Here is a 24391-nt window from a genome sequence, read left to right as displayed (position 1 = left end):
AGGATAGATGCTTATCGTGCAAGACACTTATCATGAGAGCCTTCAGCAAAGGGCAGCAGGGTTTCAGGAAAGGGATTAGGGAAGACTGGACCTTGGCCTGGACCTTGAGGTGTATAAATTTTAAAGAGTGAAAAGGACATTCTGGCCAGATGCTATAACCTGAACAAAATCCAGTTTAGCTGAAACAGGCATTATTCTGTGTGGGGAGTAGCAGTAAGGCTTCAAGATAGAATGGGCCAGAAGATGGTCTGTTTACTCTACATTCAGTTATTTGTACAGCAGTATTTTACTGTATACCAGGTCCTGAGATGGGTGGTGCTGTCTTTGAAGACTTCTCCCCCACAACCACCCACCACTTTATTTTCCACTACTCCCCTTCACAGACTCTTCACACCAGCTAGATGCAAACACTTGCTGTTCACTATGTAATATGTGCTTGCACTTTGTGGACTCCATGTTTTTCCCATATTTATTCCCCCTGTGGATGGCCTATCCCCTTCCATCATCTGGGAATCCTGCCATCCTCCCATGTTCCCAAAGCCACCAGCACAGCTTCAGTCATATGATGGGTGCTGGGAGACTGTTTGCAGACTTGGAGGAAATGTCGCAACACAAACTACGGAGAGTTGACATGGGAGGTGAGAAGGTAACAGATGCCACCGGACTTCTGATTGAGTCCTAGAGTTGGTGTAGCTCTTTCTGGAGAAGGAAGATGGAAGTTACTTTAACTTATAACTAGACTAGAGCCTTTCTAACATAGCCTAAGGCTGACTGAACCATAGAATGGAGTATAAAGTCCTATGTAGTTCGTATCTATGAATACAAGGCCAGTAGTGTACAGTGAGTTCTAGGACTGAAAACTGAGAGATTTTAAAATATTTATGAATGTATTAAAAACAGTAGTAAATCCATTATATGTTAACATAAATAACATTTTTATTAGACATTTTAAAAATTAAATTAAAATATTTTCTTTTAAAAATTTAATGGTCAGAGTGGCACTGTTTTATTTTGGTTTGGGTTTTTTTTCTTTCTCTGAAAAGCATTTGTTTTTGTTCCATCAGGAAGATAAATTATTGACTTATCACCTAAACCAGTGGGCACTGTTTTATATTCTTGCAGATTTCTGTAATGTTTGGCTTTATAGAATATACTTTTTTTAAATTGAAGTATAGTCAGTTACAATGTGTCAGTATCTGAAGTACAGGGTAATGTCCCAGTCATGCACATATACATATATTCATTTTTATATTCTTTTTCATTAAAGGTTATTACAAGATACTGAATATAGTTTCCCATGCTATACAGAAGAAATTTGTTTTTTATCTGTTTTTATATTTAGTAGTTAACATTTGTAAATCTCAAACTCCCAAATTTCTCCCTTCCCACCCCCTTTCCCGAGTAACCAAAAGATTGTTTATTATGTCTGTGAGTCTGTTTCTTTCATAGATGAGTTCATTAGTGTCCTCTTTTTTTTCTTTTTTTAAGATTTCCCATATGAGTGATATCATATGGTATTTTTCTTTCTCTTTCTGGCTTGCACTTTGATTTTCATGTCTATTTCTGCATTCATTCTGTTACAGTAAATTGTTTTGTTTGAAGTATATGAAGAAAATTCGACTAACAGATATGTTGTTGGAATGGGGGGGAGTATTCCAGTGGCCTTTTCAGATAATACTGGGTATTAATTTTTGTTGCTGTACCAAAACTCAAGTGGAATCGTTTCTTAAAGGTTGACTGCAGCGTGGAATCAGGAACACATCAGTGAGCTCTGTATTACTTTGTGCTCTTGTAAGATAATAGATATGAAAAGGGCAAATAATGTCTTACTGTAATTATTATGAGAACAGTGTTGAGGTTATGGGACCCGCCTCCCCCCACACACACACCTGGGAGTCCTGAGCTGCACTTTGAGAACCACTAACGTAGAATTTCTAGTTACCACCCAAACCCTGTCCTTGCTGCTTCTCGTGGGAATGTAGTGAGATGGGCTCTGGAATCAGTGGATCTGTCCCAGCTCTGCCTCTTCCCAACAGTGAAATCTTGGGCAAGGTTTTGATCAGTCATTGACCCTTGGTGTCACAGTTAGGATTTGAATCTAAATCTCTGAACTCAGTTTTCCAGCTTCTTTCCAGTGTTGTTAAGCCTCAAGGCCACATCCCAGCCCTTGGCTCTCTCTCAGTACCTCCTCTTTCGTGGCTGCAGGCCATGTACTCCACCTGCCTCCTCCTTTACCTCCTCTGCCCTTCCCTCTACCCCCTCCCACCCTGGCCTGGTTTTGCCATTAAGACGGGTGCCTTTCCTTGTTTCCTTTTTCCTGATTCCTTACTCCAGACAGCTAAGCTCCTGCCTTTCTTGGATTTCCTGCTTGTCCCTCAAACCTTCCCATGTCAGGAATGTGCTCTCTGTCATCCTTCCAGAGCCTGTTGTCAGTCCATCTGAGCTCTGGTGCTCGAGTCACTTTTAGGCCCCTCCCCAAAACTTGATCTATCACAATACATCTTTGAGTTATTGCAGCTCGAGCGTTTTGACACGATACATTATGGTAATCCATGGCACATAGAGACATTAACACTCCCGACTTTGACAAAATACATTGTGAAGTCTTTGAAGGCACCATTACAATTTATCTTGTCATTCACGAAGAGACCCAGTTCAGCATTAATGTAGATGAACACAGTGTGGCTTTTGTTTCATTTAATTGCTTGTGACCTTTTTAATTGCTAATTTAACAAAATATCACAGGGTTATATTTCAATTAAATTAACAGTTTGAGGAGTGGGAGTTTTTTTTAATATGTTTATTTTTTAAGACATTCTGGTTCTATTTTTTACTTTGAGTAGATAAAAATGTCTGCTCTTAACAGAAGTGGTTTATTAATGTGAAGTTGATAGTACAGTAGTAATTTTAATATACAAATGATGCAGTGCAAAGCATCTTTCATATATGATTGGGTTCACCCCTTTCCAGAAGGATACAAGCAGTAAAGGTGTACATGCAAAGTCAGAACTTTTCTGGTCCAAAAAAATGCTTTTGGTATAATGCTCTCCTTCAGATTGTGTCATTAGATGAAGTGTCTGTTGCATGCATCATTTATTGGGCACTTCTCCCTGCCTTGTACTTTTTTCTTTGTGTTCTGTAGTGTATTTGTAAGCTCCTGAGATCAGGAAACCTGCCTTATCCTCAGCAGTGCGCCTTCACAGTCTAGCCTACTGCTGGCATGGGGAGAGTAGCTTGCAGGTTGGATAGCTGACTGATCTGTACACACAGACACGCTCCCCTCTGAGCACAGGCACTCCTGAGCCTACTTTGAGAAATGGCACTGGAACTCCAAGACCAGAGGTTGTTCCCCATTCAGCAGATAAGCTGCTTTGGGGTTGGCTGCATGTATCCAAGGTGAGCGCAGGACTGCTCCCTCCTTCTCTTTCCCCCAGGTGCTGTTGCCCTTCTGGTCATAAAAGTAGACACACCTCATGTCAGCCGGGGCAAGGCTCAGAACTCACCCAAGTATCAGGGGGACTTAAATCCTCAAATGGGATATGAATTTACACTGTCAGAGAGTAGAAGGTCAATACAAGAAGCATTAGTGTGTTGAGCCAGCTCCAGCTATATAAGTCTTGAGCAAAATTAATATGAGGAAATTGACAAGCCTTGCTGGTTATTCCATAGCTTTAAGACCTCTACTAAAATCCTATCATCTCATCTGCCCATTATTAACATTTCAGCAAAATATAAAGTTTTCATTAATCTCTCACAGCAAATTTAGGAGTGAAAACTGGCACTTGTTTGAGCTTTTAGGACTACATTAGCTGGTGTATTAAACAAAATATGTCATTCTTCAGTAGCTTCTATAAGAAGCTAAATCAATTTCCAGCCATATTTATGCACCACTTTATCTAAAAGCATCTGAATTATCATTTACAGTGAAGATGCTTTATTAGCAGCTGGCATTGGAATTACTCAGTAAAAAATTATATATGTCACGTTATAGTAATTTTTAAATTGGTTTTAATCCAACATCATAAAATGTAAAACTCTTAAGTGTGGGTTTTTTTTTAATAATTGGCATTTTAGCATAATGAGCTGTTACCTCTTTCAAAATCAAATACCTGCAATATTTAGAAAATACTAATTAGTAAAGAAAACAGAAGTTCTTGAGCTAAGCTGTATTTAACAATGGCATTTTCTCAGAAAAGATGACCTTAAATGATGTAAAACATGAAAGGATTTTAGTATTTCTCCAAAATTCTCAATTTAAGAGTTTCTAAAATAGAAATAAACACATCTTGGCAGTTCTGTTTTAGTGAAAGGTATGTTTGGAGAAAAATGAACAACTATTTGAAACTTTCATCTCTAGCGACCTCATGGTTTGGGATGTGGACATTACTTAGGAGACAGTAGTGATCATGTTCACAGCATCTCTATCCGAAATCACATGTGTTCCAGAGAGAGAAAACAGGGTTACCAGTGGCCCTTACAGACACTGGGTGCAAGTGTACTAGTCTTAGCAAAGTGATGTTGGTTAAGTCTCTAAGCTTCTCTGATCCTCCCCTTCCTGGGGAGCTTCCATCCAAGAAGCTGTTATTGAGCTCTTGTTTTCTCCTAGGTGCAGTAGCACTAGCAGGGTCTGGGCTGTAGTGTTGAGTAGAGCAGTCACTCTCCTTCTGCTCTTGGGGTTACAGTCTAATGACAGATACAGGTAATTACTACCTGTGATAAATAGTCTGGAGGAAAATGCAGGGTGTGGTGACAGAAGGAGCTGAGCTAGTCTTAGGGTTCCTTGAAGTGTCACTTGCGCTAAGCTCATCAGAGGGATGGGGAGGAGGCCTGAAGGAATAGGGCAGGAGGGAGTGGAAGGGGGAGAAGAGTGCCCTGGGCAGAGGGACCAACATGTGGGACTGGGTCACAGGCGTTCAGTGACTGGCCCACTGAGGGCTAGGCTGCGTCCTTACTGTGGGAAGGCAGCATTGTAGGCGCTAGAACGATTCAAGCTGGGAACAGTTGTTGTGTTTGGAAATAGAAAGTACAATTCCTGATAAATGAGTTAAATGTGAAGGCATCAGAAACCAACTTTGGCTTAGAAGCTTGCTCGGTAAGCATAACTGGGGGAAGGAAACGTGTAATTCACAGGCTATCAGTCATATAATAGAATTTTCTAGTTTTACACCCACATCTAGAGTTTTCTATTCCTCCAACTCTGTGCCAAGGCGTTCTCTCTAGCTTTCCCTGTGGAACCATCTCTGGGTTCTCATCACAAGGCCTCGGGCATCCTGCTCTGGTTGGCCTCTTCTAAACAGGTGCTCCCTCCCGCTGGTGAATGGCACCAACAGCCACACCTGCCGAAGATCACTTTCAACCTCAGGGTGAGGGGTGGCGAGAGTTAGTTTAGCTTTGCTTGGGTGACCTTAGGCACGTGACTTTGCCTCCCAAAGCCTTAGGTTCTGCATCTGTATAATATGGAAGATTATAGACCTGCCTACCAGGTTGTCTTGAGACTTAAATACATGTGTGAAGTGCTTAGCACCATACCTGATATGTAAGTATACACATGTAATAGCCATTATTTTTGTTGATTTATTTGTTTATTCAGCCACATTTACTGAGAGCATGCCAGCTGCCTGTACTACTTGCAGGAAAAGGTGTAGAGATGAGTAAGAAACTTCACTGATCCTCACAAAGCTTCCAGTTTAGGACAGAGCAGCCACTCAGCAGTTCTAGTGCAAGGCTGAATGTGATTCACTGTGACAGCAGAATAAAAATAATCATGACTGCTATTTGTGAAGCATATTATATGTTACATTCTTTAAAAACATTTTGATATTCTGTGGATGGCAGATACTGGGTTTCAGAGAAACAGTCACTTGCCCAAGATCACACAGCAAGTTAGAAGCAGGGCCAGGAATTGAACCCAGGTCTCCCTGGCTCCAGAGCCCTAGATAGATCAACTGTTGTGGAATTCAGGAGGAGGTGGAATCCGAGCTAGCCTGGACGGGGTTTTGAGAGATGCAGGGTGAGGATGGAAGGGGTGTTCTAAGCAAAGGGTACCATGTGAGGAAAGGTCCAGAAGTAGAAAAGCCTGAGCCTGAATACTGTCAGAGGAGCTTGGGAGGAACTGAGAGAATGTATGTGAGAAGTGACTGGTGAAATGGGAAAATTTTGTTTCAGCAAGATTATTAACAGCCTTGACTGCTTGGCTGAAAAAAGTGTGCTTCATTCAGGAGGCCATGGGAAGCCAGGCAAGGTTTTAGAGTTCCAGTCCTCTTATTTGTTCCCAGGGTCACATATCAGTGTACTGAGCATGCACAAAACTCTCACCAAACGTTTGATGAGTGAATGAATGATCAAAACTTCAGAAAAGATGACTTGAGAAGTCCTGTAGTGGCTCAATTGCAGAGGGAGCCTGGTGGCCATAAGGCCATGGAGGAGACTGTGACAGCCATCCACATGTGAGCAGGTTCGTACCTGCACCAGTGGAGACTGGGACACAGAACAGGAAGCTGATTAACAGGCAGTTCGAGGATCTTGGAATGAACAGGGATTCTTCAAGGAGCATGGGTTACTTTTATGATCAGGAAAATTATTAGAATAAAAAGCAAGAAGTGTGACCACCCATGCTTTTGTGATTTTGACTTATTCTTAGTGGAGACTGAGCTTCTGGCAAGGAGATTTTCTGCCCTCTGTGTTGCTGCTGCCCAGCCAAGGGCCTGCCATAGACTAGGCAGTGTTTGTGGAATTAATTGTTGAATGATTAATATGTTACCATTCTCTGTTTACTGGAATGGCATTATTAAGTCATCGCTCAGCCTTTTCTTTTCCAAATTAAATAGCCCATATTATTTTAATTTATCCCAAAGCATTTTAAGCAGACACCATTTGCCAAGCCTCATGTATCTTTATGTGTTAAACTGCTTTTTCCTCCCCAGGTTCAAGGGCAGACGGGGTTTTTGAGGAGGATTCGCAAATTGACATAGCTACAGTACAGGATATGCTTAGCAGCCACCATTACAAGTCATTCAAAGTCAGCATGATCCACAGACTGCGATTCACAACCGATGTCCAGTTAGGTAAGTACGTGAACAGTGGTTGAGCTTGGTGTCAGTGGTCAGTGTAGAAATACAGAAAAGAAACAACATACACCTTTTATGGAACCTGAATGACTAATGGTAATTTGTTTTCAGAGAAAATGTTGAAACAATGAAATTCGAAGTATCTCCTTTTTCCCACCTGAGTGCTCTTTCTTATCTTCCTTTTTATGAAGCAGAAGATTAGAAATAGATCTAACTTGAGACTCTTTTCAAACTGATTGACTCCTGTGAAGTTCCATAATTCTTTTCATTCTGTAATTCTCTTCCATCCTTAGAACTGCTTTGTAACATTGCCACTTGCCTTTTCTCACTCAGTGAATTCATTGCTTATTCATTCACGTCTTTATTAGGGAAGCTTTTTAATGCTCTCAGAAGTTATATTTGGATCCTCACCAGATTATCTAGAACTAAATTTCAATTAATATTTGGAGTTAATTTGTTTCAGTGAAGTGCTCAATTTCTCTTTTGACTTAACCCTAACAGGAGCAGGAAAAGTCATGGTAGTCAACATAATATTAATATGCCGTCATCGTCACCATACTCATGGCTGTTACCTGTAGGTATCCGCTGTGTATTAGGCACTGAACTAAGTGCTTTACATGGACTACTTACCTACCTATAAGGCAGCTATTTTTTTACTGTCTCCATCTGACAGAGAAGGTAAATGAGGTGCAGAGAAATGAAGTCTCATGCCCAAGCTCACACGGCAGGTAGGTTGCGGTACCAGGAGCAGAACCATGCTCTGGCCAACTTGCGTGCACCTGCTCCCTAACAAAGGATGCTGGGAGGACGAGGGAGCAGGTGCAGATGCCAGGCTCACTCAGGCAGGGAGCTGAACTGTTCCCTGGCTCCGCCGCTGACCTCTGCCACACTGCCCCTTTGTGGGCCCCCTTTGCTTTGTGTGTAGAGGGAAAAAGTTTGAACTCTAAGGCTCACTAATGTTACATTTCTCACACACGTTTTGTGTGTGTCTTGTAATAAAACCTTTTCTAATGTTGGCATTAGTCTGGCTAATTTGTAGAAAGTCTCAAAAACCTCTTAAATACTCTTTTCCCTACAGGAGTTTGAAATATGCTGACAGTAACTTACTAATTAAAAGATGAGCATCAAACTCACCTCTGGTTTAAATTGTGGCTTTATCAGTAACCAGCCATGTTAGGCAAGTGTCTTAATCTTTCTGAGCGTCAGTTCCATTCTGTTTAAATGGGAATATCAGTGTGTTAGCTTCTTAGGATTGCTGAGGGGAACAAGCCAAATACTCCATGTGAAGCATTTAGCACGGGGCCTGGCAGCTGGTAAACTTGTGTAGGTGAGACCCGGCAACACAGGGGAACACTGGAGGACAGGCTCAGGAGTTAGCAGCCCGTGTTCAAACCCTGGCTTGTTGCTTAGCTGTATCACCACATGCAAATGATACAGCACCTCAGTTTTCTCATTTATAAGGTGAAAATGATAGTCTCTGTCTCATGGGTTGAGTAATTATGGGGATGAAATGTCATATCCCATGCAGAATACTTAGGCATCTGGCACATAGCAAGTGCTCAGTAAACATCAGCTGCTAAGATGACAGTGATTCTAACAAACTAAATAGATGAATCAGCACCCAGCATCTTTGATGCACAGAACCCACCTTTTTTTCCCCTCTGTAGATCTATTTCTCTCCCCTCACAAAAAGCTAAATATATAAAGTGGTAAAAAAAAATTTCTTATTTAATGTTGATACTTAAAACAAAGTTATTCGGTGGTGTTCTTCCTAAAGGTGCTTTTTCTGGTATCTCTCATAGAAATAAAAATAATAAAGCAGCTCAAAAGCAAGCCAGATGCCAGAAAAGGAGGACAGAGTATATACTGTATGATTTCATCTACATAATGTTCAAAAATACACAAAAATAATCTAACATGTAGAAGTGGACGGTGGTTGTCCTGGAGAGTGACTGGAGAGGGGATCATCGGGGATGCTGGTGAAGTTCTGTTTCTTGATCTGCATGCTGAGTACATGAGTATGTGGGCTTTGTAGAAAAGTCAAGTTATATATATCTTAGGATTTGTTTACTTCCTGTTTGTATATTTTCAATTAAAAGTTTGTAAAATAAGAATGCTCCTCAGATGTCCAGTCTGCTTGCCCATAGTTCTTTCCCAGTAACAAAGGGTCTGCTTTCTCTGAGTGGGTCTAGTTTTAAGAAGCCCAGTAAGTAGCCTGACTGAAGTCAAGGTAGAGGTCCAGGGTACAAGGCGGGGATTTTCCCAGGCGATGTAATCAGCAAACCCATCCCTCCTGTTCCCCAAGGTGAAAAGCAATGCCTTGGAAAGATAACCAAGACTGTGGGCTTCTCTCCCCAGATTTTTTCCAAAGGCAAAAAGCCACACTTGAATTTATCAGATTCTGATCTGTATATTCTTTCAAAGGAAAAAGTCCACAAAAGGATCTGTGGGAAGAGCCCAAGCTCTGCAGCCGAGAATGGGCTTGAATCCCAGCTTTACCACCTACCTACAGTGTCACCTTAGACAAATCCCTTCCCCATTCAGTCTTAGTGTCTGTACTTATGCAGCGGGAATTACAGCGTTTGCCTTTCAGGACTGGATGGAGGTGGCCCAGTAGCTGTGTTCTGAGCAGTAGCTTGTCTTAGTGTTGTCATCATTGCATTATTGTTTATTTTGTCTGTTGCTTTCTCTTCTGGTCCACCATCTTGGAATTATTTAACCAGGTCACATTAGGTAGTGTTTCTTTTGGGGAAGCTCCTCCTTTAGCCACGATGGAGACTTGTCAGGTAGAAATGGATGATGACAGCAATGCACGTATCTCTCTCTAGAGCAGTGGTGCTCAGAAGTGAGGTAACTAGAAGCCGGTCCCCGTCACCCCTGGATGCTTCCAGTGGCACACATAGCACCCTCTGGTGGAGAGTCACAGCTCTGAGGAACTTCTAAAAGAGCTATCCAAACATTTGTTTCTACCATGAATCTAAATTCAGTCTTCAGCATTATACGCAGAAACTTCAAGGAATTTGTGACCAACAGATAAACTGTGCCTATGAGTACTATATCATGCAGTGAATAAACAAGCTCATTTCCTATCCCCGTTTAGGTGAGTTCAGGTTTATATTAAGACCCTCACTTCCTCCTAAGAAAGCAGATGATAACACCCTTTCACTCTAACAGCCTGCTCACAGTAGTCCAGAAATTCTTTCTTTCTGAAACAGAATCGACTGCAAAGTTCGGGGCAGCAAACAGCACACCCTTTATGAACATTCAGGTGAGCAGCTGGATTCTGAGATCAGTAAATAATTTATTTTATTTCAGCTGCCTAGCCAGGTGCTTCAGATCTTTCCTGACACTGATGGATGGTCTCCTCCACTCGTCCATCCTGTGTCAGTCAGGGCAGAGATTTCACTTGCCCCCTGTGGCAAGTTCTTCTAAGTGGTGAGCGTCTGTGTGCGGCATTTACCCAGCAGCCCCGCTGAGTCCACAGAAAACTACCCGTCCACTCCGAGGTCGTGGCTCGTAAGAGCGCACAGCAGAGGCTCCGCCTTCCCGAGCTCCATGGTACAATCACAGCGGCTTGTCTCCTGATTGGGAGGTAGTGGCCCGTGTTCCAGTTTTACCACCTGCCATTTGTTCCCAAGAAAGTCAGGGGATGAAAGACTCAAACTTTGATCTGCAAGACCCCAAATTAAGTCAGTTTTCCACCAGACTTTTATATGATTGAAAAACTTTATTGGAGTCTATTAATGAAACCTGTGGCAAAGATCTGATCTTTTTAAATTCTGTTATAGGATGAATTCTAATCTTTAAAAGCAGTTATCATGTATCAAATGCTTACTGTGTGCCAAGTACTGCAGATCACTCCTTTACATGTGTTGTCTCCTGTAATTATAGTACTTTATTAGGTAGTACTGATATTATCTCTAATTTTTATATGAGGAAACCAGGGTATAGCAAAAATCTAGTAAATAATGAAGCTGAAATCAGAAACCAAGACTGTCTGAGGCTGAGTCCTGTGGTTAACTCCTAGATTATGCCTTGAATGCAGATCATCATTGCACTAACACTTTGTAGTTCTGTAACAATTTATGGTATACAGTGAACTTCCACCTGTTACGTAATTTAATCCACACAGCATATTGATGCATAAGCCACACAGCATATCCCCATTTCATGGCTGAGAAAACTGAGGCTTGGAGGAGTTAACGAAATAATGTGATGTATATAAAGTGCTTACTGGCACATAGCTATCACTTAATAAATACTAACTCTCTTTCCCTCCCCCCTTAGCCATCAGATATACAGTAGGATATCCAGTCCCAGTAGCAGAACTGGGACAGAAACCCAGTCCCATACAGCTGCCTAGGTCATTAGTAGCGTGCCTTCACCAGGAAGTGATTACTTCTAGTTGGCCAACTCTAAACTCTGCGCACCGCTCCCTCCTCTCCCTACCCTCGCATCTGGAGGTCATTGTCAGCGAAGCGTGTGTGCTGCTCCTCCGTCCTCCACTCACACTGTTAATCACTGCACTTCTTCTCTCTGGGCCCAGACCTGACCTCAGAGTCCTTTCCAACACAGCCCTATAAGCAGCCCCAACCAGTCAGTTGGAGTTGGGTCATAAGTTGAAATCTGTTTGCCATCTTTGCTCTATCAGCCTGGAACACTCACCAAGTAAAGCTGTCGTGCCAAACCATTCCTGTTTTTCTCAGAAATATTTTTGGAATATTTAATCTTGTCTCCTTCCCCTCTGTGTTGGCCTGAAAGTGCAGATGCCCTTTAAGTGTAGACCTTGCTTGAGCTTATACCAAGTCGAAGTTTTTTTCCATTAACTTGAGCTCCCGTATGCTTGACCGTAGGATCAGGCACTAAGACGTGGGTGCTACCCACACATGCCAAGGCTGGCAGGTTGAAGTAGGTTTGGGGAAATTGAACCTAAAAGGGTCAGATGGTGAATGCCAGCCACGATCTAGGAAGCCCATAGTATACTATCAATAAGTTCTTGTTGGCTGGCTGACAGAAGCTGAATTACGATGCACCAGCCAAGGGGCTGCCCGTAAACCTATGTAAGAATCACAGCTGAAAGGGCCAAGCCATCACCAGGGTATACCTCTCATTTACATGGTACCTGAAAGCAGTGATTCCTGCCATGACCATGCAGCAGAATCACCAGCTCCCTGGCCTCATTGGACCTGCTGGCTTAGAATCTCCCCTTAACTGAGGGGCTGGAAACACAACCTCACAGTATTCAGAGGACTTTCTTGCCCTTTAACGTCTCTGTCCAAGGCTTGTTTGTACTGATTGGGCAGGGCAGCCTGGTTTTCCCAGCGCAAGGTCTCAGGCCAAGCGGTGTTTCAGTAGTTGTGCCACTTGTACTAATTTGATTCCTTCACCTTGTCATTTGTCAATATTGATTGTCCCCATGTCCCCAAAAGGCTGTGTTACTCAGTACATAATATACTATGAATTCCAACTGTGTCATATTGCATATATAGCATAATTTTGTATAGGATATTCCAATTCTGTATAGGATTTACAGACAGACTATATTATAAAGTAACCTACCAAAAGTTCTGTGGCTACCCCCATTATCTCTTCATAAAACAACCCATGTGTACAATCATAACACTCGTGATCACAATAGCTTTTTTTTTATCAGAAACATCAAGTACCATAGCACACATCTTAGAGAAGGCAGAGAAGTTTCATGTCCTAAACCAACTCCAGTCGCGTTTGTGGTGGCTGCCCGGAGCATTACGCTGAGGTGGCATCCCAAGCTGCATCCAAAGGCAACATGAAGGCACTCTGTGACGGAGTAAAATTGGCTGCCCTGGCCTGAGCATGGTGAGGGGCAGCACCGTTGCCCTCCATTGTCGTCCCTGGTTTATCCTATTGTGTTATTATTTAACCCCCTAGTCAGCGGCTGCAGGCCAGCACTCACAGAGCATCTGACTGCAGTGTTATTTTTTAACGTGTAGTGTGTGGCTTTAAGAAACGCATCACAACACAAGAAGACGTGAGTGAAAGCAACCGCTGTGGTCTGGGCTTTCTTACTCCTCAGGCTCACTCTGACGCTGAAGGTCATTCCGTGTTCCATATGAACAAAGTGTTTGCCCTTGTTACTTTCTGATGGGGTGCCTGTGGAGCATAGTACACAACCCGGAAACACATGTTCTCACAAAGTGGATTGATCTTCCCTCCACGTTTCCGTTTCAGACTGAATACTGAAGAGATACCCTTCTCCCCTCAAAGACACTAAAATGTTCGTGAGGAGACGTGTAATGGTCATGAGGAGACATGTATTGTGTTAGCTCCAAAATCCCTGGGTCCGTTGAGTAATTCAAGAATGCAGATTCTAACATTCTAATATTAATAGTAATAAACTAATAACAAATTCTAGGGTTAAACGATTGTTCTATCCCTATTGTGTATTGTGACATTTTCTGAACCAAAATTTGGAGTAGCGTTTAATAAATCCTAATGAACTTACGAAGTCGCAGGACGGCCACTATCATGACTGCTTCTAGAAAATTCCTTTACCACATTAGTGCTTAACGCAGTGATCACATTGAGGGAAATCCTGACAGTAAGGGTTTTTTCTAACACTATACTTTCGTCTCTGCTCCCAGATCTGCCCTTTTGGGAATTCCTGTTGAGTAGTCCAGGGTTACTGATGACACTGTGTCAGGCTCCTCAGATACCTGAAAATGAAGAATTGGAGAAAGCTGAGAACCGCTGGCATAATGGAATTAATAGGGGACGTGCGAGTTCGCCAAGGGTCCGTTTTCTTTTTACCACTTCCTCATCCCTGGCACGTGAGCTCCAACAGGGCTTGAACATGGGGAGGATCTGACTTTCCCCCATTCTGCAAGTGACACTGTTAACTCTCTTAGGAAATGGCATTACTGCTCCCTGACATGGAGGCTCACCTGAGTATCTGCCTACCAGGAGAATATTTAGTTTGGTGATCAACTGTCCCAGTACAAAATTTTTGCAACTGCCTTCTCTACTGTGAGAATTTAGCCCCCATCCAAGGACGTGTTACTGGGATGAAATAGTCCGAGGTCTCACTCAGTGAACTCCACCCCGTGCCGAGCGCTGTGCCGAGTGCCGCTGTAAAGTCACGGTCTCCGTCCTGCTCAGGCCACCCCTTACTTTACATTCCAAGGATAATGGTCCTGTCAGGTACACTCAGACTTCTTACTGAGTCTCTAACTGACCACACATCGGAATTGTCAGCTTTTAGCTCTGGTTCCCAAAGGGCTTTGGATGGTTAGCCCCTTAACAGGACCAGTGATCCACTTGATCTCAAGAATGTTAAGGCTCTACTGCATCTCATTTTAGTTGTGACACAAATATTTTTTTAAAATATATTTTGGCCCATAATATATTGCTGGAGGCTGTGCTTTTTATATGTAATGCACTTGCTCAATATGTGGATATACACACCATATAAACGTAGTGCATAGTGTGACAGGAGAGCTGGTCTGTTTAAGCCCTAACTTGGGGGTGTGAATTACGGTTACAGCTCTGTCATTAATGGGTGACATCAGACAAGTCATATCCCCTCCCTGCGTCTCAGTTTCTTCATATGGAGAATGAAAGCCCCAGACTAGGTGATCTCTGAAGTCTCATTAAGTCAAAACACCCTGTATGTCTGAGCCTGTGTGTAAATTCAGGAAAGTTTCAAAGACTTCCCTGCCTGCTCTGTGGCTGCTATCGATCGGCTGTATAGATTCAGCAAAATCCACTCCGGCAAAGAGTTGTTCAGTGGCATTCCCAGGGGGCTTTTCCAGGCTTTCATGGGCTCTGGGTAACCCGAAGACGAGAGGATTGTAGAATTGTATACAGAGCTACTCCAGGATTTAACAGCAGTGGGGCTTTTGTAGTCTTAGATCAGAGTTGTAGGAAATTGATGAATGAACCACAGCTCGTGATGTTAGAGCAAATAAACAGTAACTGAGGAAGTACACCGGGGCACAGAATGTTAAGTGCCCCAATTTTTGTGAAGCTCCTGTTTCACCTTCTTAGAAGAGCATTTTGAGTGTGCCATGCAGGGGGCTGTGCCCTCTAAGAGACAAGCATGCTCCCTTCGGGCAGTAGGAAACAGCTGATGGGCCAGAACACACACTGGACTTAGTCCGATAGACCTGGGCTTCAGCCCCAGCTTTGCCTTTTACTAACGTGATTCACCCTGGGTGAGTATGTCATTTCACCTTTCTGAGGTCGTTTTTAATAATGCTTTTGGTAATGATTGAGCCCTTATTATGTGCCTGGCACTCTGCTGTCTTTTACACATTTAGGCCATTCTACCTTCATGACACCCTGGGAGTTGATACTGTTGTTCCCCATTTTACAAAGGAAGAGCTCAGGCTCATGGAGGGAGAAGTCACTTTGCCCAGGATAACGTCAGTGGGAACATGCTGGCAAAGTCAAGACATCCAGACTAGTGACCTGGAGACCTTGAAGGGCAGGGGTTCCCTGGAGCAAACGTCTGCACAGCTTTCGGGTGTGAGAATGTTCTTCCCGATGTTGAATTGAACCCTCACAGGTTCCAGGAAGAGGTACGCTGATGGGACGTTATTGCAAGGATTATGGGGATGAGGGCATTGGTCTCCCGAGCTGGACGGTTCTGCAGCCTGGTGCTTCCAGTACCAGGGTATAGAGCAGGGTCCAGAGAAAAATCACCTCCCACCCCAACCCTCATCACTGGGTCTGTGTCACTTAGCCCAGTGCCCAACTCCAGGAAACAGTACTCATGAGAAGTACTAGTATATGTCACTAGCTAAGGATTAAGCACCACTCCAAGCACTTTACAAGTCCTATTTCACTTAATCCTCATAACAAGCCTGTGAGGTGGATTCTGTTATCCTCACCGTCTTATAGCAGCTTGCCCAAAGTCACATAGTTAGGAAGTAGGGAAGCTGATATTCGAACTCGGGACTCTTTGACTCCAGAGTCCCCTATCCCTAACCTCTCTGCACTGCTGCCTTTAAATATCAAATGGGCTGCTACTGCCTTCCTGATGAAGATGTGGTAAGCTCTCAGCAAGTTGCTGTACACAAAGGGACTCAGCACAGGGGCTGCCCGAAGTGGGGACCCAGTCCGTTAGCAGAAGATGGCATTTGGTGCTAATTTCCTTTTATGGAAATCTTTCGGTTAGTTGAAACAGACAGGGGTCTCGTGATAACTCTGAAGCCTTGGACAAATGGTTTCCCCAGAGAGCTGTGTAGACACTGTAGTTGCATTTTTGTTTATTTTGAGCTGTCTTGTTAAGGGAGGGCTTGTATGCTGGCGTTGACGTAGGACAGCAGTCAGGCAGTGGTTTCTGCCTTTGACAGTTGATGTGATAGTTTGCTGCCAGTGAAGTTTGACTCACTGTATCTGGAAGCTGTCAGAAGTGGGAGCACGAAAAGGTCATGACAGATGGCTTTGGATAAGTGGGTTGGGGAGGAGAGCTGGCAAAGGCGGCAGATAGCCTCCCTTGTTTCCGACCGAGGGAAGGGGCTGACCCTGGCCACCTCGGGCTGGCCCCCCAGCGCTCTTCTTCACCAGCTATAGCTGCTGGGGTGGACCGTCCAAAGCCCCAGTTGTTAGTGGGGCAGCAGGCCAGGCATGATGGGCCCCTGGAGTTCCTTCCCAGCAGCTCCCAGCCCTTGGGCACTTGGGAACTACTAGATAGAAGTCATCTTCAGTTTAGGGTCACTTTCCTTGATGACTAGTTACAGAATTCAACATTCTCCCTTCCTCACATGTTAAAAATTGAGAAAGGGTACTGACATCTGAAGTAGAAACCCCCCAAAATGTCAGCTTTAAAAAGGACGTTTGCTTTTATTTTTGGTGAAATTTCTACTTTGGAAAAATATAGAAAAGAAAAGGAGGTAATCCCACTACCCGGAGTTAACTTGACCCACTGTTCCCAGTTTGAAGCATATCCTTTTGATCGCTTTCCTTTAAGTGTTTTTCTGGTCCTTTTCACCTAGTGTCATAAGAATTTTTCCAAGGCAAAGCTTTTGTTTTACATAATTTTTCGTGGTTGTATTGTATTCCGTCATGGTTATATTAACTATTCTTCCATTGTTGGCCATTTAAGTTGGAGAAATGTAAACTTTCCAAAAGCCAGCTTCCCTTGTTTTCTTGGACATACGTTTATAATTTGAATTACTTTAAAATAGTGCATAAACAACACTTTAAGGAGTATCTCTGCCTTTCCTTCAGTGACTTTACACAAAAACTCTAGCCAAGGAAATCGAAACTAAGCTCGGTGATCAACAAGAAGAATATTGAGAGCATTTCATGCTCAAGCTGGCCGTGTATGAACACAAATAGGTGTGTGTTTGCTGGCACATTTGAATATTGTTTGTCCCTTGGTGAAAACTGAGAGGAGACTAAGGACTAGTTGGGCAGAATTTCTTACCACATCTTCTTGACTCAGCTGCACGGGGCCATGCGGAGCGGTGGGAAGTGCTGTACGTGGGAGCCGGTAGCTCTGGGTGTGAAAGTGGCTTTCCCACTTACAGGCCTTAGACAAGCTCCTTCAGCTCTCCTGGGGTGTGTTAAGTAAAACACCTAGCACAGTTCTTGCAGAATAGTGTAGTAGCTGAGAGGACAGGTTCTGGAACCAGATTACCTGGCTTTCTTCAGACTCCAGCTTTGCTACTTTTTAGCTGTGTGATCTTGAGCAAGTTACTTAACCTCCCTGTGTTTCGGGTTCCTCATCTATAAAACAGGGATACACATAGTAGCCAACTTCATTAGGTTGTTGTGAGATTTGGAGCACACAAAGGATTTCTAACCTTTCTGGCACAGACTTGGTGCCCGATAATGGCGTCACCCTCTTTGCCCCTGGCCTGGACTGTGGCACCAGCCTCCTAACTGGTGTCCTCTCCACCAGGCTGCCTCCTCCTTTCAACCAAAAAGGGGACCCTGGACTCCCAGGCTGGGGCCGGAAGAGGTCTCTGTTTGCTTCCAGGCTGAATTCCACACACTGTCTTCAGCAGCACGGTGTGGGTGTGCTCAGGAAAATGGGCTCCGAAAGGGGCTGCCACTTGTCCAGCAAGAGCAACAGGGTCCAGTGGCACCCTGTGACGCTCTGTGCCCTGCTTTAAGAAGCTGGGACTCACACACATCACAAGTAGGGTGTGATTATTTAATGTACAAAAGGATTTTTCCCATCAGGAGAGATTCCCCTACAGGTTTCTTTAAATAGTGACTCCTCTAGGCAGGCGAGTGTTTTACAGATCATTAACTACTTGACTGAAAGCCTGCAGGGCAGAGAAACTTAAAACTAAAGTGTTGGGAGCCCCTGCCAATTACAGATCAATCCAAAATGAAGATAAAGTATCTCTGGAACTAGAAGTCAGTGGGAAAATGTGATTTGATTCAGAAAAAATCTGATTTACACACAACTTTTTTGGAACACACCAATTGTTTAAATGGCGTTCCACCTGCCTGCCCATCTTGAACCTAATGCATTTACCTCCCACATCTTCATCCCCAAACTGCAGACTTGGGGTCCCCCTCTGTGAGCAATGACTGCACAATAACCCCAGGAAAGGGCGTCATTGGGAAAGTGTTCTCGTGGCCGAGCAGAGCTTCGGCAATTGATGCAGAGATACAGGCAGTAATGGATGAACTATACAGTAACAATTTGCAGATAAAAATAATAGAAGTTAAAGTGTACTTTACATGATAAAAGAAAGATGAAAGAGGACGAGAGTCTGTTACATCTGAGATGGTTACAAAAGTCCTGCTTTGTGAAGTAGGCTCTGTTGAAAAGATTGATGCAATGGGGAGTGACCTTGGCTTGGAGCAGGAGCTGGTGATGTATGTATGCGCATCCCTCTGCTAAATGGACCCAGATTTGTAGCACTAATATACATGGGAGCCCAGAACCAAACTCAGTACGGCAATAAATCAACAGCCACTTTGGGTGTCATTTCTGGTTTATATTCCACTATTGTTCTATCACTTTAATTCATGTCACTATCATCTTTTCATCTGGAACAGTTTTATATAATTTTCCAGTGGAGTTACCTGACAAATCCTATCAAATTAACAAGCTACATTAACAATATTGACTGACTGTGGCTTCAGGAGTTGCAGGGCCATGGAACAAAATTTTAAAACCGTGTTTCTCTAATGATGAGCTTTCCTCTCCCTTTCTGAGAAAGGAACATGGGGCAGGGTTTATTCAACATAAGAGATACGCACATCTATTTTGTTCTGCTCGTTTTGACTTTTATAAATGTCAAAATAAGAAGCAGAAGAAGAAGACGGGAGAAAAAAAAAACACTTGCTACCAACAACCATGGTGTAAGTACTTTTCTTTTTTCAGGGAACTATAGAAATGTCCAGATCTTTAACAATTAATGACCGGATTGGAGGGAAGAGTGTAACTGGGTAGTCGTAATCTATTTTAAGTGAAATGTAATAAAATTGGTCTCCTGATACATTCTCGCCCTCCTGAAATCATCTAGACCTGAATGTCCAGAGTCAATTGGGCTTATGACATTATGCCTAATTGAAATATGGTGTTCCTGAAATATGTCTAATGACAAATTCCAGCATTCGATTAATAAAAAATACCAATTGTTCGTCTCTTCCAAAGACCACACAGTAATGAGCCGGGTTAAGCAACTGAACTGCCGTGTCTCCTTCAGAGACAGCAGGTCAGACTCCACGGTGGTCTGTTCGGTCTCCTGCCTTTGTCTGCCTGCTCCTTGGGATTTCTTTTATTCATAAAATAAAATAGAAACAGACCTAATCACTAGGATTTTCTCTGTATTTGTTTTCTCTTTGAATTTTAAATTTCGTCTCAGACTGTGGTCGTTGTGTTCTTTTCTTTTTGGTTTTTTAATTTAGCTGTTTCTTTTATCTGCCTGATCTTTTGGCCTGCTGAGTTTTCTCACATTATATTTAAAAATTTCTGAGTGCAGTCCATAGGATCCATATGTTAACTCTGGTTGTCTTTTCGGTTGCAGTTGGTACATTTGGTTGTTTTAATTATTTCTTGTATCTTTACTTCATTTTGCTTCTTTTCGCTTTGACCCTGACCTTTAAACTGTGGCCTGAAAATTAATTACTTTTAAGATTCCATCTGGGGCCTACACTGGAAGGCATATTGAAGGGTTTTGTTTCACTTCATGAACAGATTCCTCAATTTTCAGTGAAAGGAAAAGGAGAGCATGTAGCCTGCATCCCGTGTGTCAGGCTGGGCACACTCTGCTCGGTGATACCTGTGCGTTTCCAGTTACCCCAGTACGCCCGCCACCCCTGGTGTTACCTTTGTTCTCCTAACACCTTTGCTCCCAGTCACCGTACAGTGTGTTATGTCTGTCACAGCTCTGAAAATGAAACGTGAAGTACCAGGAGTTAACATTCTGGGTTCCTGTTAGAAAGTCTTTGTTGCATAAAGCGCACACACAGTGCTGTCTCCCCCTCAGCGGAGAAGCAGTGACCTCCACAGCCTGAAGCCAGGCTCCAAGACTTGAACTTGAAAGGCTTTGTGTAAAGGACCCTTTGATCCTCCTGTGACTTCCTTTAAATACAGTGTGGATAATTATTTAGTGTCAGAGAATTATTTAGTGAGAGAAAGATTTTTCCTATTTTTAGTGTGTAAGATTTTTCCCGATCAGAAACTGTTTGTTGGTTGCTAGCTGTTTAGGCATAGGTGATGTTACAGCTTTATCTGTCTAACCCAGATCTTCTAAAGCAAAACAAAACAAAGACCACTGGTCAAAACTGTTTAAATGAACCTTATCTTACAGTTTATTTCATTAACAATACGTAGGTAAATGCTATATTGTATCTGTATTATATCTAAGAAAGCATGTTTCTTAATACCTTTTTGTATGGTTTTTGATTGTCCCTCCATGCGCCCTTCGGCTCACCTACCAGGAAAGCAGACTGTGTGACTTCTCTGGGCCATTTGGAATCTCCTTATGTCTGTCTTAAGAAGCCCGTGGCATTCCCCAGAGCCCTAAGATGTTCATGCAATGTAGGATTTACAGAACAGGTCAAATGGTTACACTGAAATCACTTACACCTTCTACTTCCTGTGGTTTCTTTTTTGTCCTCCCCTTGGCCTTACAGGTATCTCTGGAGACAAAGTAGAGATAGACCCTGTTACGAATCAGAAAGCCAGCACTAAGTTTTGGATTAAGCAGAAACCCATCTCAATCGATTCTGACCTGCTCTGTGCCTGTGACCTTGCTGAAGAAAAAAGCCCCAGTGAGTAGTCCCTTTTATTTATGTCTCCTTTCTCTCTTCCCCCTCTTCCCCTCTGTGTGCTGGGTGCCAAGAGGATATATTGCCACCGTGTCCTTTTTTCCTTGGGTCCGTTTAATTCATTACCAGAAATTTCTTTTAATCAAATGGAATTGTATTATGGTGCCCAGAGCCTGACATGGGCCCCTATTCTGTTCGGTCTTGATGGCAGTAGAGAACCTCACAGCAGCTCCTGACCTCAGAAGCCCCTTGCCAAGGGCTGGGGGCGCAGGGGCAGATTTCTGATGGGAATCTACACTTACCAGAGCCCTCATTTCACTTTGTGATCCCTTCCTCATCCCATTTGGGGGTCTGGACCAGTCAGACCTGGACCTGCCTACCTTCCTTGCCAGATTGAGGGAAGCTGGAGGATTTCCTGTGGCAGCTGAGGACCAGATTTAGATATCCATCATGCCGGAAGTGTCAACGCCCTCCAAATTGTTGGCAGCCTCGTGACCTACCAGCTCATAATTAAACTCCTGCAGAAGAGATGGCTGCTGGGTTGGCACTCCTCAAAGTAGATAGGGTCTGGGTGTATATTTTTAGCACATTATATTTTTGCAGTTAAGTAATTGAGTGTAGCATTTAAATTAATCATTTTTAGGACTTCAGTCCCATCAAGAGGCAGAAAGGACACAGATCACACTGCTATTCCTCCATGGAAGAAGGAAGTTTAAAATATAAAGGACTTGCTAGTTGCCCGGAGAAGGCTCTAAGACAGTGCTTCTCTAAATCTGACACATCACCAGCACTGGGGTGCCTGGTTAAAATGCAGCTACCTAGGGCCCACCCCAGTAGATTCTGATTCAGTAACTTAGAGTATAACCTGAGCACCCAGTCTTTGTTAATCCCCTTTATTCCAGTGTCCACTAAATTAGGGAACAACTATAAGGAATGACATACTCAAAAAGAACAGTGAGAAACCTGAAGGCCAGCAAGTGTAATGTAACTCAAGGTTTTGAGATGAAGCTGAGTGAACAGAGGCCTAAAGAACACAGACTGGGCCTGCAGACTGGGCCTGTGCCACGTGGCCTCCTTTATGGGTGGATGCTTAATTGTTTTGTCCAATCCAGCAATGCTGGGCTACACAGTCTCCTTCATTCAACTCTTCAGCCTGTAGCTTAGCAAGAAGGGAGAACTTCATGGTGCAGGGAGCAAGGAGTAAGGCCATGCCCACCCCCTCCCCCCCGTTGCTGTCATTCCTAGTGAGGCCTTGACTCTGCAAGGTGTTTGCCAGAACGAGTTGGTGAGAAAGTCGCCTGCTGCTCTGGGGCCCTTGCCCCAAGACTGCCAGATTCCCTCTGCCTTTAGATGAAGGTCTTCCTAATCCCTCTCCCTGCAGCCAGTCAGTCAGTAAAGATGTCACCGTTCCAGCATCTTTCTTCCCAAGAGCTCAGGATGCCTTGAAAGTAACATTTTATGAATTCTCCATGTCTCTAAGAAATGAAAGGCGATCGCTTGCATATTGCATCTGGGGATACGCTGGAGTGGAAGGGTTGCGGAAAGAACTAGAAACAGGATTCCGATTTCCCTTACTTTCATACAAAGATACAGACTGTGCCAAGGAGGCTGTGATTCAGGCACTGAAAGGGAAAGGATGTAACACACGCAGCCTCATAGGGGATGAAGAGATGCACAGCCACCACCTCCCGGCTGCCTCTTGAGGTCATTTGGTCCAGCGGTAGTGACCACACATCTCTCAGAGAGAGGCCGAGTTCCAAGCACTAGGGATACAGGGCTGTTGTGCGCCCTGCCGTTTCAGTAGTGACAGACCCGCAAGAGTCTTCTGTCTTATTCTTAGGCCTACCGGTGGTTCTGTGTAAAAACTGCACATGTAGGTCTTACAGAGGTTTCTACCTCTCTCCCTCTGGCTCCAGAGATCTAGAACTCTGACACTTTCCTGGACAGAGAGGCGCACTGGCCCAGTAAGCCCCTACCACAGTGCTTTTCAACCATGTTCCTCAAAGCTCTAGGCTCTCATGGGACCTCAGGGGCCTCTGTGTGTGTGTGTGTTTGCGTGCATGCGCGCGTGTGTGTGTGGGTAGGTAGGGCAGAGCTGACTGTAAGGCCCCGATTCAACCAGAGGATTCTGCATTTAATCCCAGCCAGTTTGGGGGGCTTCTGCATTTAAAAAAATCAATTGATAAAAAGGATTTCGCTGTTTTAAAAAAAAATGAAAGTTACAGGCTCACAGAATAAAACTCAGACTCCTCAGCATAGCTTTTACAGACATCAACTGCTCTGGGCTCATAGCCCATAATTTGCCATCCTGAACTTTGGCTGTGGTCACTGTGAACTACCGGTACATAAACTCCTTGAATTTTGTGCTTCTGCTGTTCCCATTGCCTGGAATACACCTCCACCCTGACCCTCTCTCTCATCTATGGACACCTCCATTTCCTCACACCCAGCACACTCACTTTTCAAGATCCAGCTCCAGTGTAAGACTCTGCCTGTGATTTTGCCGCCAGGAGTTTGCACGTACCTCTGGTAAAGCACCTCACACACTGGGCTGTATCTGTTTGAGGTCTGCCCCACTCTCCCAGCCCCCTCTCCATGCTGGACTAATTGACTAGAGACTGGTTCCTGTATCCTGATGCCCTAGCACAGCGCCTGCAGAGTTGTCCTCAGTGAATGTTTGTTGTCTTGAGACTGAACTTAATGAGGCCAGAATTTAGAAACCAGAAGTTATTCAACATAATTTATGTTGTAAAGTGCCCAAACAAAGATGTATTAAATGAATCAGCTTGATGCTGTTATTTTTTTTTATGAATTCTAGTATCTTCATCAAATTAATTCATTGACTTAATCTAAAAAGTTCATCTTCAGGATCATCATCAGACCACAGAATTAATCTGTGAGGCTTCTTCTTTTTTAAAGGATTAATGGTAACCCTTTTATCTTTTGTGTCTGTTGAACCTTAGAAAAAAGTTATTTTAACAGCACTAAAGAAATGAAAGTCACTATATTTCATAAGTTTAGCCTGTGATTTTTATCAGCATAGTGATGTATGTTTGTAGCTGTGTTTACATCAAAAATTATTCTTGGGGCCTTCTTGAATG

At 43.5% G+C, this 24391-nt stretch overlaps 1 protein-coding gene across 1 annotated transcript in view; it reads left to right on the top strand.

Annotated features, from left to right (window-relative positions):
* MAPKAP1 (MAPK associated protein 1) overlaps window positions 1-24391 on the top strand; it is a 210140-nt gene that overhangs the window by 163627 nt on the left and 22122 nt on the right. The window contains 2 exon segments of the mRNA XM_072960125.1: window positions 6924-7064; window positions 21156-21293. Of these exon segments, the coding sequence (XP_072816226.1) occupies window positions 6924-7064; window positions 21156-21293 (279 nt within the window).

This window comes from Vicugna pacos, chromosome 4, assembly GCF_048564905.1.
Source record: "Vicugna pacos chromosome 4, VicPac4, whole genome shotgun sequence".
In the NCBI taxonomy this organism is placed as follows: Eukaryota; Metazoa; Chordata; class Mammalia; order Artiodactyla; family Camelidae; genus Vicugna; species Vicugna pacos.
Note: the sequence above shows the minus strand (reverse complement) of the source record. Positions and strands in the feature narration are given on the sequence as shown.